This window comes from Papio anubis, chromosome 1 (genome assembly GCF_008728515.1).
Source record: "Papio anubis isolate 15944 chromosome 1, Panubis1.0, whole genome shotgun sequence".
Taxonomy (NCBI): Eukaryota; Metazoa; Chordata; class Mammalia; order Primates; family Cercopithecidae; genus Papio; species Papio anubis.
In genome coordinates this window covers 124,327,709-124,338,615 of record NC_044976.1, presented here as the reverse complement: position 1 = coordinate 124,338,615, position 10,907 = coordinate 124,327,709, and the positions used below count along the sequence as shown (strand labels likewise).

Here is a 10,907-nt window from a genome sequence, read left to right as displayed (position 1 = left end):
ACACAGGAACACAGACAAACATCAGTAACCAGAGGTTCTCCAAGGACAAGGGTCACACAGGATCTCCTGAGAGGAAAACACCAAGGTCCAGATATGGGACTCTGGCCCACAGCCAGTCAGGGCAGGAACGTGTGGCCTGTGGCTCCACGCCAGGAGAAAACTCTCGAGGAAAAAGCAGTTCCACAGAGAGATAGACACATACTGTAGGTCAGAAAGACAGCTGGATCTGCTGTAGCCACATTTATTACAAAATAGTGACCGCAGTTCTGGTATAGCAAAGGTCCCTGACAGCCCAGCACCCCTGCAATGGCCCCCACCCCACAGAGTCCTCTCAGGTGCCTCAGGTGTGGAAGGTCTCAGATTCGAAGGTCCCCTGCCAGGAGGGCGCTGTACCGGGTAGGTGTGAGGGGCAGGTAGGCACCTGCAGCCTGGTCCAGAACGTACAGTGGGTCGGACAGGGTGCTGGGGTCGAAGCCCTCCTCTGCCATCCGCACTTTCTGCTGTTTGAAGGTCTCTGTGGTGGCCAAAGACTCCTGGGGACAGGAGGAAGGGTCAGAGGAGTTGGAGGGAAGGGGACTCTGCCCAGCTGGTTCAGGGGAGTTGCCTGAATTTTGTTAAGGAGCACGTCTGGGGAAAGGGACGTGCGAGGTCAAAGTTTAGGGGAGGAGGTGACAGGGAGGAGAAAGAGCCAGGCCAGAAGAAGGCAGGGATAAGGAAAGAAGTGGGGTGAAGGGCGTATGTCTCCGTGGTTTTTCTCTTCGTGGAGTGTATTACGTTGGGGGCCCCTTTGTAGAGTTTGGGAGCCATCAAACTCCCAAAGTTGATACATGGGGTGGATATGTGGAGTGAGGATATATGGGGTGAGGGGCTGCGGGGGGAGTGGCTGGTTACCTGGAGCCTGAGGAATCGGGGCCGGGCATAAGGTGGCAAGTTCTCAGACACGTGGGTGTAGAGCTGCATAAGGTCCAAAGAGTGGGGGGGACGCAGGACCAGGGCCGCCATTCCAGCCCTGCCTTCATGCCCTGATGGGTGTGGGAGACAGAGTAAGCCCCTCCATGGCTGACCACCATGAAGGCCTCGTGCTCCCTGCGCCCAAGTATTACCAATTCGGGGTGGTGGCTGGGTGCCTCCCCCACCTTCCATGCCTAGGCACCTGGCACAGTGACTCCATAGACGTTCACCTCCTGAAGAAAATCCAGGGCCTCAAAGACCTCTGCCACCTCAGTTGTGGCCACATTCTCCCCCTTCCACCTGTCAGAGAGCAGAGATCTGAAACTGGGAGTCAGGGGTCAGGGCCTCATGGGCTTGGTGGGGAGATGAGGTCAGAGGTCAGCGTGCCAGACTGTCACAGGGATGAGATGGTGAGATCTGAGAATGAGAGGTTAGCTGAGGACCCGGGTTGAGGTGGCAGATCAGGGAGTTGAAGTTCAGAAGCTTTGGATCACAGAGATCAGATGTCCAGGATGAAGAACCAGTTATGGACAGATACCTGAAGGTGTCTCCAGTACGATCATGGAAGCGGAGAAAACCTTGGTCATCGCAGACCAGCAGGTCCCCAGTGTTGAAGAAAACATCCCCAGGCCGGAAGACATCCTTTAGCAACTTCCCCTGGGCCAGCTCTGGCCCGCCAGCGTAGCCCAGGAATGGGGACTGCTGGCTTACCGGGGCCACCAGCAGCCCTGGCTCACCTGGCAGAGTCACCAGGGTCAGGAGTGCTGTCACCTTTCCCAGAGCCTCCTGCCCCCATCCACCCGTCTCCAATTCCAGTCCTCCTGTGCCAGCGTCAGCACCTCGCCCACCCCACCAGAACACCACCAACCTGGAGATGTGGCCATACAGTGCCCCCGGGGGTCCCGAATCGGCTCTCCTATGGTGACATCATAGCGAATCAAGGAGAAGGGGAAGATATGCTGGGGAAAGGGAGACCCGGGTACTGAACCATTGAAGTCACATGAGCCCCCTCTCCTGCCAGCCCTCTGCTGTTCCAAGGGTTCTCAGTTTCCTCTCTGCCCCTCACCTTGTAAAGCCAGGAAGCACGCCCCACAGCGCCCTGCTGTCCTGTGTAGTTGATGGTGGCCACGTTGCCCTCTGTCAGTCCATATGTCTCCAGCACCTGCAGGGGCCCAAAGCGCCGCACAAAACGCTCCCAGGTGTCTGGGCGCAGCCCGCTGCCCACTGCCAGCCGGACCTTATGGCCGTGTTCTGCCTTGCTCTGAGATGAGTGGGAGAGGGGCCGGGGCTTCAGCACCAAGATGCCCGCTCCCCGCAGTGAATTCCTGTTCTCCATTCACCAGAACCCCCCACCACTGTGACCTCCTTCAGAGGCTGTAAGCGTCAGATGGCCTAGGCCATCTCCGGCTCCTTATCTTACACTGCGATTTCCTTCTTGCTGCTTCTCCCTCCAACTCCCTGTCTCAATGTCTCCTGTCAACTGTCCTGTTCCCCATGAGCTAGCCCTGTGTCAGCAGCTCTGCCCAGGATCTATGCCTACGCACCAGGGGCTGGTTGACAAGGTATCGACACAACTCCCCAATGTACTGGAACACGGTCACCCTGTGTTGCTGGCAATCTTCCCAGAACTGACCAGCCGAGAACTTGGACTTCAGCACCACTGTGGCCCCTGCCAGAAGTGGGAAGTGGGGAAGAAGGAAGCAGGTAAGATTAGGAGCAGAGTGGGGAGCCCGAGCCCCTCTTTCCAGACCCCAGCCTTCACTGTAGTCATTCCCTGGGAAGGGCCCACTGTGGGAGTCACACCGTCAGGAAGCTGTGCTGGCCCTCTTTCCCCTCCCCCGGCCCCTGTCCCCAGCCTTGGAAGAGGTGAATGCCCTTTCCCTACTTCCCAGCCCCAAAGATCCCATCCTCCACACTCTCACCTCCTTGTCTCTCTCTCCCTCTTCTCTATTTGCCTGTTCCTGGACTGACAGTCCTTCCCTGCCTTTGATCCTGCAGCCTGGAGTTATGTGGCTACATGGCCCCCCCTGCCCCGTTCCTCAGTCTGTAGGTCTAGGCAGGTAACATTGCCATTGTAGAGCTCCTGGTGAGTAGGGCTCTGCCCCATCCGTCCTCTAGATTATCTACCCTGGAGGACTCACACCACAGTAGGTGCTTAATAAATGTCTGCTGGATGAATTAATGAAGGTGGGGTTGGGGAGACTGACCAATGCCCAAGCAGCCCACAACGCCCAGCAGGGAGCCGGACATATGGTAGAGTGGGAGGGCGAGGTAGATCACATCTTCCTGGTGGACACCACACAGCTGGTAGAAGCCCTGGCATTGCAGGATCTTCAGATGACTGATCCGAGCAGCCTTGGGGAGGCCTGTGGGGTGGCAGTTGTGGGGCGATCAGGGGAAGGGTGGACTCCAAGCTCTACCTATCTGTTTGCACCCCCACTGGGTTTCCCACAGAAAGAGGTGGACGCAGGACGGAAGCTGAGGATGGAGACCAGGCTGTCCTGGAAATCTGGGTGGTCTGGGGGAGGTGGAGAAATCAGTAGGAGGTGAAGGGACTGGGGAGTGAAATGATGAAGAGAAAAAGGAAGTGCCAATGAAACCAGCATCCTGTCTGGGGCTCTGAAGGAGTGGTCTGGGCGCTGAGGAGGTCCCAGTCTCTGTTCCCAGAACCCTGCCTTCCTCTGCCTTAGTTTCGGGGAGCTAAGTATGGTGCCCGGCTCTCACCCGTGGTGCCAGAGGTAAAGATGTACAGGCACGTGTCTGTTATGCTCTGGGGGGAAGAGAGGTATCCTGGCACTGGCCCATCCACTTCAGCGGACACTTCAGCCAGCAAATCGCTAATTCCAGAAGGGTGGGTTCCTGGGCCTGCAGCCCACAGGTGAAGCCCCATGCCTCTCAGGGCGGGCAGGTCCGGCTCCAGGGACTCCAGAAACTCTGGAAGGGTGGGAAAGCACAGCGCCGGGGCCCTGGCTCTACCTAGAAGAGCCTATGACCCATGTCCCCTCCCCATCCCAGCCCACACTACTCTTGGGTGAGGGTGAAGGGTATGGACATTCCATCTTGGGTCTGAGGCCTGGAACTCGACTCCTTGGGGATACTTGGGGCACCAAAGATTCAGTCTCATCCCTTTGCAAACCCGGAGACTCCTAGCTCCACTCACTTTCGAACCCCAAGGGATAGTCGGCTTCTTCCCAGGCCCAGGGATGAATCCAAGCCCTTCTGCGGTCCCCGACACGCCCCCTTCTGTGGCTGGCCGCGCCTTGGTTAGTTCGGCGCTCCAGCCTTACCTGGCGCCAGCACCAGCGCGCGCGCGCCGCAGCTGCGGAGGCAGTGCAGCAGGGGGCCCCGGCGCAGGGCGGTGGGCACAAAGGCCGTGCGCAGGCCGGCCTTGGCCAGCCCGAACCAGAGCCACAGAAACTCTGGGCCGGCGGGAAGGAGCAGCGCCACGGTTGTTCCAGGTGCCAGAAGGGCGGCGGCTCCTCCACCTCTGGCCGCACCGTTCCCTCCAGCAAGCCCCGCGCCGCTTCCGGCCGCTGCATCTCCGGCGCCCGGCGCCGCTCGCTCGCCTTCTCCAGCGCTCCCCGCGCCACTGTCGCTGCCGCCGGGTCCCCCGTCCCAGCCTAGCGCACGTAGGAAGGCGCGTGCAGCCCTGTTACTCTCGCGCTCCGCCTCCGAGTAGCTAAAGCGCCGCGAGCCGTGAATGAGAAAGGTGTGCGCGGGGCGCTGCCGGGCTAGTTCCGCGAGGCGCCAGGCCAGGCTGCAGCCCCCCTCGGGACTTTCCGGGTCGGCGGCAGCCGCGGCCAGGGCGCGAGCTCGAAGAGCCCTTTTGCAGCGCAGGGCGCGCAGCGCGAAGGCCAAGTCCGCCGGGAGCCAGCGCAATTGCGGCCAGAGGTGTAGCTTCAGCAGCAGCAGCGGTAGCAACAGCAGCAGGGGCAGCAGCAGGAGGGCAGCCATGGAGCCCGCTTCTTCCGTCGGCACCGTCTGGTTCCAGCCGCTAGCAAACATCCCTGTTCCTCCCTCCCGAAAACCTAGGGCCTCTCGTTCTAGCTGAGACCTCTCCTTCCCGTGAGCGCGCCTGCGCTGGCACACGCCCCTTCCCACCCAAGCCCCCACCACTCCCCACGGGCGGAGAGCAGAAACCCGGGAGGAGTGCGGGTGTGGGGCGGCCCCGGACTCCCAGCCCTCCCCACAGCCTACGCTCCGCCCTAGGCGCGCTCCCTCCCGGACTGCTCCCTACCAGGTCGGGGCGGTGCTCGCGCCTTCCCTCAATCCCAGGGTTATGTCTGTCTTCTAAGTTCTTTCTCGGCTTGGGCGGTTTAGGCATCTGGCTAAGCTCTAGAGTCCAGGCCTGACAGCCAGGGCTTTTGGATCGCAGTCCATCTTCCCCTCAATGTTTCTCATTTTCCCGTGAAGGGAAGGTACCATTGCTCTCTCCCAAAAGAATGAAGAACTTGGCCCCTGGCCCATTTGGTTCTGCAAGTCCCAGCAGGATAGGCAGGCCCCATCCCCTCCTGCCAGCCGCAACCCCAGGGGATGGGTGGGGGCTGAGAGTTAAAATAGGGGAAAGGTGGAAACCCAGACTGCCAGATTTCTGAGGGGCCACGACAGAGGCCCCTCCCTTTGGGCAAGGGTACAATAATTGGGGCCAGTCAGCAAATGCTCTCCATTCTGGTTTTAATTGGGGCAGAGGAAACTGGGGAAGGAGAGAGGAAGGAAAAAGGCCTCTGGTGGTTTAGACTTTCAAAGGAAGGAACAGCAGTGATGAGAGAGGGGAGAACCTGGATTCTGTAAAAAGACAAATTTTCAGGGTGAAGAGGAGCAGCTCTGTGCAGTTCACCCAAACTTCACTCCTCAGTCCGCCTCCATTCTCCCTGGACAGCGGGGGAACAATAGCATAGCCAAAGAACTCTCCTCTGCTGGTTCACATGGCCCAGCAAAGTGGCCAGACTGTGGAAGGAACAGCATCTCTATCCCTCCCTGGTATCCGAACTTCATCTCCAGATACAGTTGTCCCTGGAGACCAAGCTGGAGTATCCCTCCCGTCAAGCAGGGAGTCCTCCGGCAGTTGTTGGTAGGCACACAGACTTCAACTGGAGGATGACAGACCTTTTGGAAGCCTCATTTCTTGAGAAATGAGAAAGGACAGGCCTCATCCTACAGGGGATGGTTCTGCATAGATAGGTCAGCGCCTGGCTCCCACCTCCAGTGGTAGCAGGAAGGATGGGTAGGGGCCAAAGCCAAGTCCCTTCTGCTCTAGGCAAAAGTGGGGGCAGAACAGGAAGGGAAAGGGGGTTGTTCTGAGGTTACAAGTAGCGATGCCAATCAAATCAAGACCAAGCTATACATGCACGGGGCAAACGCCAGCAGACACTCCAGCACAAAAGACATTCTGGCTTGTTTTATTGTCATTTAAAAACAACTTTTAAGACACGATTATCTCTGCCAAAAACAAACAAACAAAAAAACCAAAAAACCCAGATTCAAGGAAATGGGATCATTTGACAGTTCTGTGAAACTTGCCTCTGGGACTCCCTGGACTCTGGTGTAGCTTGAGGTGCCAACCTCAGCCTCCAGGGCACACCACATGGGGCTGTGGCCACCCTTTCAGACTCCTTTCTGAATGCTTGCGGCATCTGCCCCATGATTAGGAATGGACACCCTGACCACGTCACAGATGCCCATTTCACACTGGCATGTGGATAGTGACTATAAAACACCCCTTCAGAACAAACCAAGACCCGAAGGGGGAAGCAGGAAGGGACACCCACACACTGAGTCTCTGCTCTTATCCCAGCTTCTCTGGCCAGCTGCCCCTTTGTCATTTCCCTTCTTTGTTGCAATGGCTCCTTGGGAGACTGGGGGAGGAGACTGGGGAAGGGGCCTGGGGGCTGAGGACTTCCACTATGGCCTGATTTTACAGAGCCTCTGGCTTCAGTCAGATCCCAAATATCACTGGGAACAGCAGTGTGAGGGGCTGGAGGCCCCAGGAGGGAAGGGGCTAGGGGCTGCATGGCAGCTTCTCAAACTCAGCCAGAGGAGAAAGCTCCTCCTTCCACCGGGGTAGCTTGGGGATGCGGCAAGGGTGTTTCCCCTGCAATCTCCCCAGCCTCTATTAACCTTTGAATCACCAAGGAGGAGAAAGCAATCCAGCTGGGGTTGGGATGGGGAATGCAGGGCCTCAGTCACTGTCAGAGCCCACTGCAGAGGACCCTTTTCGTTTCCGCTTGGTAGGCTTCGGTTTCGTGTCTTCCTCCTCCTGGAAGAGATGGGAGGGGAAATGGGAAGTTACCAGCCTGGGCAGCTGCTGGTGCCGACTCCACCTGCACCCAGTGCTCCTTTTCCCCCTGTGCACTGGCTGGGCTCTCACCGAAGCACTGCTGGAGCCTGACTCTTCTTCAGCATTGGGGGGCTGTGTGGCATTCTTACGACTTCGAGGGCTGGACAGAGCTGCTTTCCGCCGGCTCTTGGGTGGCTTGGTGGAAGAGTCCTCATATTCCTCCGCCAGGGAGAAGAGATCACTGAACCTAAGGAAAAGGAGCAGGAGCTCTGAGCGGGAGCCTACTGCTCCTACGGCACCTCCCATCCTCTTCTCTGCCCCCAGGCCTAGGCCTCTTTTTCTTCAACCCTGGACCCTAAGGTCTTGCTGGCCATTACGTTTATGTCCCTAGCAGGCTTCCTCTCCCTTAGGCTTTTCCCCTACTACTTTCCAAGGCCCAAAGTGGCAGGAGCCTCACTTCATCTTGTGGGCTTCGTCACAGCTCGCCTGGACATGCTGCAGCGCCTGGAGAATTGGGGTCTGGCTAAAAACTAGAGGAAGAAAAGGGAGAGCAGGGAAGGAAAAACAATCAGATGTCTGGGAGCTTATTAAACAGCACCCAAAGGTTGTTTTATCCCCAGTGTGGGTTGTGGCCCCGAGTGTCCTGCCCCTGCCCCCAGCCTGGCTCCAGGCATAGTCTGGGCCAGGGCAGCACTGTCTACACTGGACGCCGAGGGTGGAAGGCATACAGTTCTGCTTGGTGTTGGTCAGGTTGAGCCGCAGGTTGTCCAAGTGCTCCAGGATCTGCTCCAGAGTCAGCTGGGCCAGCTTGCTGCTAGAGCTCCTCAGGCTGTGCAGGAATCACCAGAGCCAGAGTCTGAGTGCGGGAGGGTTCCAGAGTGCAAGACACCCTCCACCCGCCAGGGCCCCCTTACGACAGAGGCAGCCTACATGGGGAGCAGGACAGGCAGGCTGGGAGAGCTGGGGTCAGGTGAGAAAGGTGTGCCTAGAGCAGGGGATCCTGGCCACAGGGGCACTGGAAGATGGGGAGAAGGGGCCACAGTGGTCTCACATGCCATGTGGCTTCGGACCACTAGATGTCGCCCACAAACCAGGCTGGGACAGCACCAGCCCCCACCACCACCGGGCAGCAGTCACTGCAGACCATGGCCTGGAGGGTAGACAGGGACTGTGTCCCACCTCTGTCTCTTGCGAGGCAGGCTGTTGTTCTTGATGAGCAGGGACTTGATGTGCTCGGCCAGCAGCTCGTCATGTTTCATGCACCAGTGCCGCAGGATGCTGGTGGTGAACTGGTCGTCAGGATGGCAGGGCCGGCTCAGCACCATCTTCACCATCTCCTCACTGGGCCTGGGGGAGGAAGGGGGCACTGGGTGCTGCTTGCACAGTGGCCACAGGGCATGCTGGGTCTCTCCCACTGATTTCCCAAACCCCGGCCTCCCTACCCACCCACTACTCTCACATCCCTCTCCCTCTTCTCCTTAGGCCAAGGAATGCCTGGTTTCATCCTCTGTGGAAGCCAGGAGAGGAGAAGTGAGATTCTTCACTTGCTGTAGTAGAAGAAAGTGTGTGCGTGTGTGTGTTGGGAAGGAGAACCCCCAGTTCTCCTCTTCCTCCCCTAGAACAGTCAGGGAGTGGGCCTGGGAGGCAGAAGCACAAGCAGGTGACATGCAGATGCTCCCCTACCCCTACCCTGCTAGAGCTGTGGGCCAACCTGGCTTCCAGCTGGAGGAAGAGGGGAGGAGAGGGTTGTGAAGCCACAGCCCCACACAGCCTCCAAGCTTCCCTCTTCCTCTAGGATACTCTGTACCATTTCTAGTCTCTCAGGCAAGGGAGCAGAAAGGGTGGAAGGAAGACAGAAAGGTAGGAAGGACAAGATACACAGCTGCTGCCCCATTTATCGGGGGATGTTGCTAAAGCGGCTTTGCGGGAAGAGGGGGCTGCCACCCTCTCCCTCTCTGCCCCACCCTATCAAGGCACAATGGGGTCCAGCTGGCTCTGCTCTGCACAGGGTGAGGGAGAGGATGGTGCGTGACCCCTCTACCCTGACCCTCCCTCCTCTTGGATTAGCTGTGCAGTGGCCGCAGGAGCATGGGGTGGCGGGGGCGGGGGTGGGGGCGGGGAGCAGGAGCCACCAGGGATTAGAACTGCTGTGGCAGCAGGAAACAGGGATGTCCGGTCCCCACCTCCCCACCTCCGAGGGCAGCTCCTGGTGGGCAGGGGGGTAAAGTCGAGAGGAAGCCCAGATCCCAGGGGAGCTGCTCATTTGTAAGTCACGTTGGGGGAAGGGCAGAATAAGCAGATGTTAACGACAGGAAAAAATATGGCAATAAGGAGCAGGACAGAAGCCCTTTACACCACAGCAGCTCTTGGGATGTTAAAACTGAGGGCTAAAGAGCCCCAGAAGTGGAACTCACTTTTCTCTTCGGAGTTGAAGCAGTAGGCAGGACAGGGCCTCTGGGTGCTCTGTGAGGGAAGGGCAGAGGCTGTTCAGGGGAAGGTATGATTCCAGGATGGAATCTGGGGACCTCTCTCATCCCCCAACAGCCACTGGAGGGAATAAGGATAGTCTTTGATGAGGAGCCAGGAAGAATCCCCTACCCCACTCCTATCAGTCCCTGAGCCGCCTGAGCCCCAGCCCAGAGCCTGGCTCATGGTGGACCCACAGGACTCATCTAAAGAACAAAAGTGGCTGACAGGGAGCCTGCCCTTGTGCACTTTGGTGGGAAGGAGGACAATGGATCTGGGCTCATCCTAGAAGCCTAAGCCTCAGCCTTGCCCTAGCTGTATAGGAAGTGTCATGTCTGATGTGCTCCCTACCCACAAACCTACTTACCCTTGTATTTGAGGTGCTGCAGGATGGGGATTATGGTCTCCAGGGGAATATTGTGGGCCAGAAAGAGCTGCCAGGCACAATACTGCTCAAAGGTCTCCCAGTCTAGGCTCTGAACTGGAAGAGACAAAAGAAACATCTCTCTCAAGCACACACACACACACACACACACACACACACACACACACACACACCCCTAATCCACTGACTACCAACCAGCACTCCAAGCAGGGATGTTACAGAGGTAGGACAGATCCAGAAAGACACTGCCCCAGACCACACCAGGGTGGAGTACAGTTCTGTCCCCTTAACTTCCCAGCCCCAGAACCAGCTTTCCAGATAGTGTAAGATACACAGGACTGACACCCTGCCCTCCTCTCCTCTCCCAGGTACCTAAAGGTTTGATCACTTACTGAGTATGTTGAGAACTGAGTCTTTTCGAAACATAACCAGGTTACCCATCATCACGTGGCAGACCAGCTCCTGGAGCTAAGGAGGTGGAGGAAGGAGGCAGAACCCATCAGCTCTGAAAGGGGCCAGGAAGCTATATGGAGGGGGACGCAGGAGGGCTCATAAGGGGGAAAAAAAATTAGAAGAAGTGAAAGCCCAGTTTAAAGGAATGGGAAGGAGATGGCACACAACGAATGCTGCCATCTCTGAAGGATGAAGGGGCTGATAAAGTAGCCACAGGCCTGAGTGGGAATCTTAGGACTATTTTGGGCAAAAGCAGTTACAGCCTTGGTCTGAGCCTGAGAAGGAAAGGACCCTGAGAGGCTGGGCTCTAGATGTAGGTTGGGCAGGGTAAAGACAAAAGAAGGAGGATTCTTGGGTGCTAAGCTTCCTCTTTTA

The 10,907-nt window shown here is 57.7% G+C and overlaps 2 protein-coding genes across 5 annotated transcripts in view; both read right to left on the bottom strand.

The window, feature by feature from the left end:
- Positions 1–202: 202 nt before the first annotated feature.
- On the bottom strand, positions 203–5,498 carry SLC27A3 (solute carrier family 27 member 3). 3 transcript variants are annotated; one of them, XM_003892692.5, is made up of 10 exons: positions 4,239–5,498; positions 3,676–3,885; positions 3,159–3,317; positions 2,496–2,620; positions 2,018–2,212; positions 1,820–1,910; positions 1,490–1,688; positions 1,154–1,251; positions 892–1,022; positions 203–533 (listed from the first exon to the last, which is right to left on the bottom strand). In XM_003892692.5, the coding sequence occupies exons 1-10, from the start codon at positions 4,954–4,956 to the stop codon at positions 357–359; spliced, it is 2,103 nt and encodes a 700-aa protein (XP_003892741.3). In that variant the 5' UTR covers positions 4,957–5,498; the 3' UTR covers positions 203–356. The 3 variants fall into 3 exon arrangements, with proteins under 3 accessions (XP_003892741.3, XP_031508881.1, XP_031508882.1); XM_031653021.1 differs by having other exon boundaries at positions 2,018–2,113; XM_031653022.1 differs by lacking the exon at positions 203–533 and having other exon boundaries at positions 916–1,022; positions 1,104–1,251.
- Positions 5,499–5,608: 110 nt separating this feature from the next.
- Positions 5,609–10,907, bottom strand: part of INTS3 (integrator complex subunit 3) — a 49,160-nt gene continuing 43,861 nt past the window's right edge. Inside the window, exons 23-30 of one of the 2 annotated variants that reach the window (XM_031653020.1) lie at positions 10,472–10,547; positions 10,062–10,175; positions 9,643–9,691; positions 8,408–8,575; positions 7,957–8,057; positions 7,686–7,758; positions 7,319–7,475; positions 6,335–7,207 (exon numbers count right to left, since the gene is read on the bottom strand). In XM_031653020.1, coding sequence (XP_031508880.1) covers positions 7,130–7,207; positions 7,319–7,475; positions 7,686–7,758; positions 7,957–8,057; positions 8,408–8,575; positions 9,643–9,691; positions 10,062–10,175; positions 10,472–10,547 — 816 coding nt within the window. In that variant the 3' untranslated portion in view covers positions 6,335–7,129. Of the gene's footprint in view, positions 7,208–7,318; positions 7,476–7,685; positions 8,058–8,407; positions 8,576–9,642; positions 9,692–10,061; positions 10,176–10,471; positions 10,548–10,907 lie in introns of both variants that reach the window. The other variant, XM_031653019.1, reaches the window with a different exon arrangement.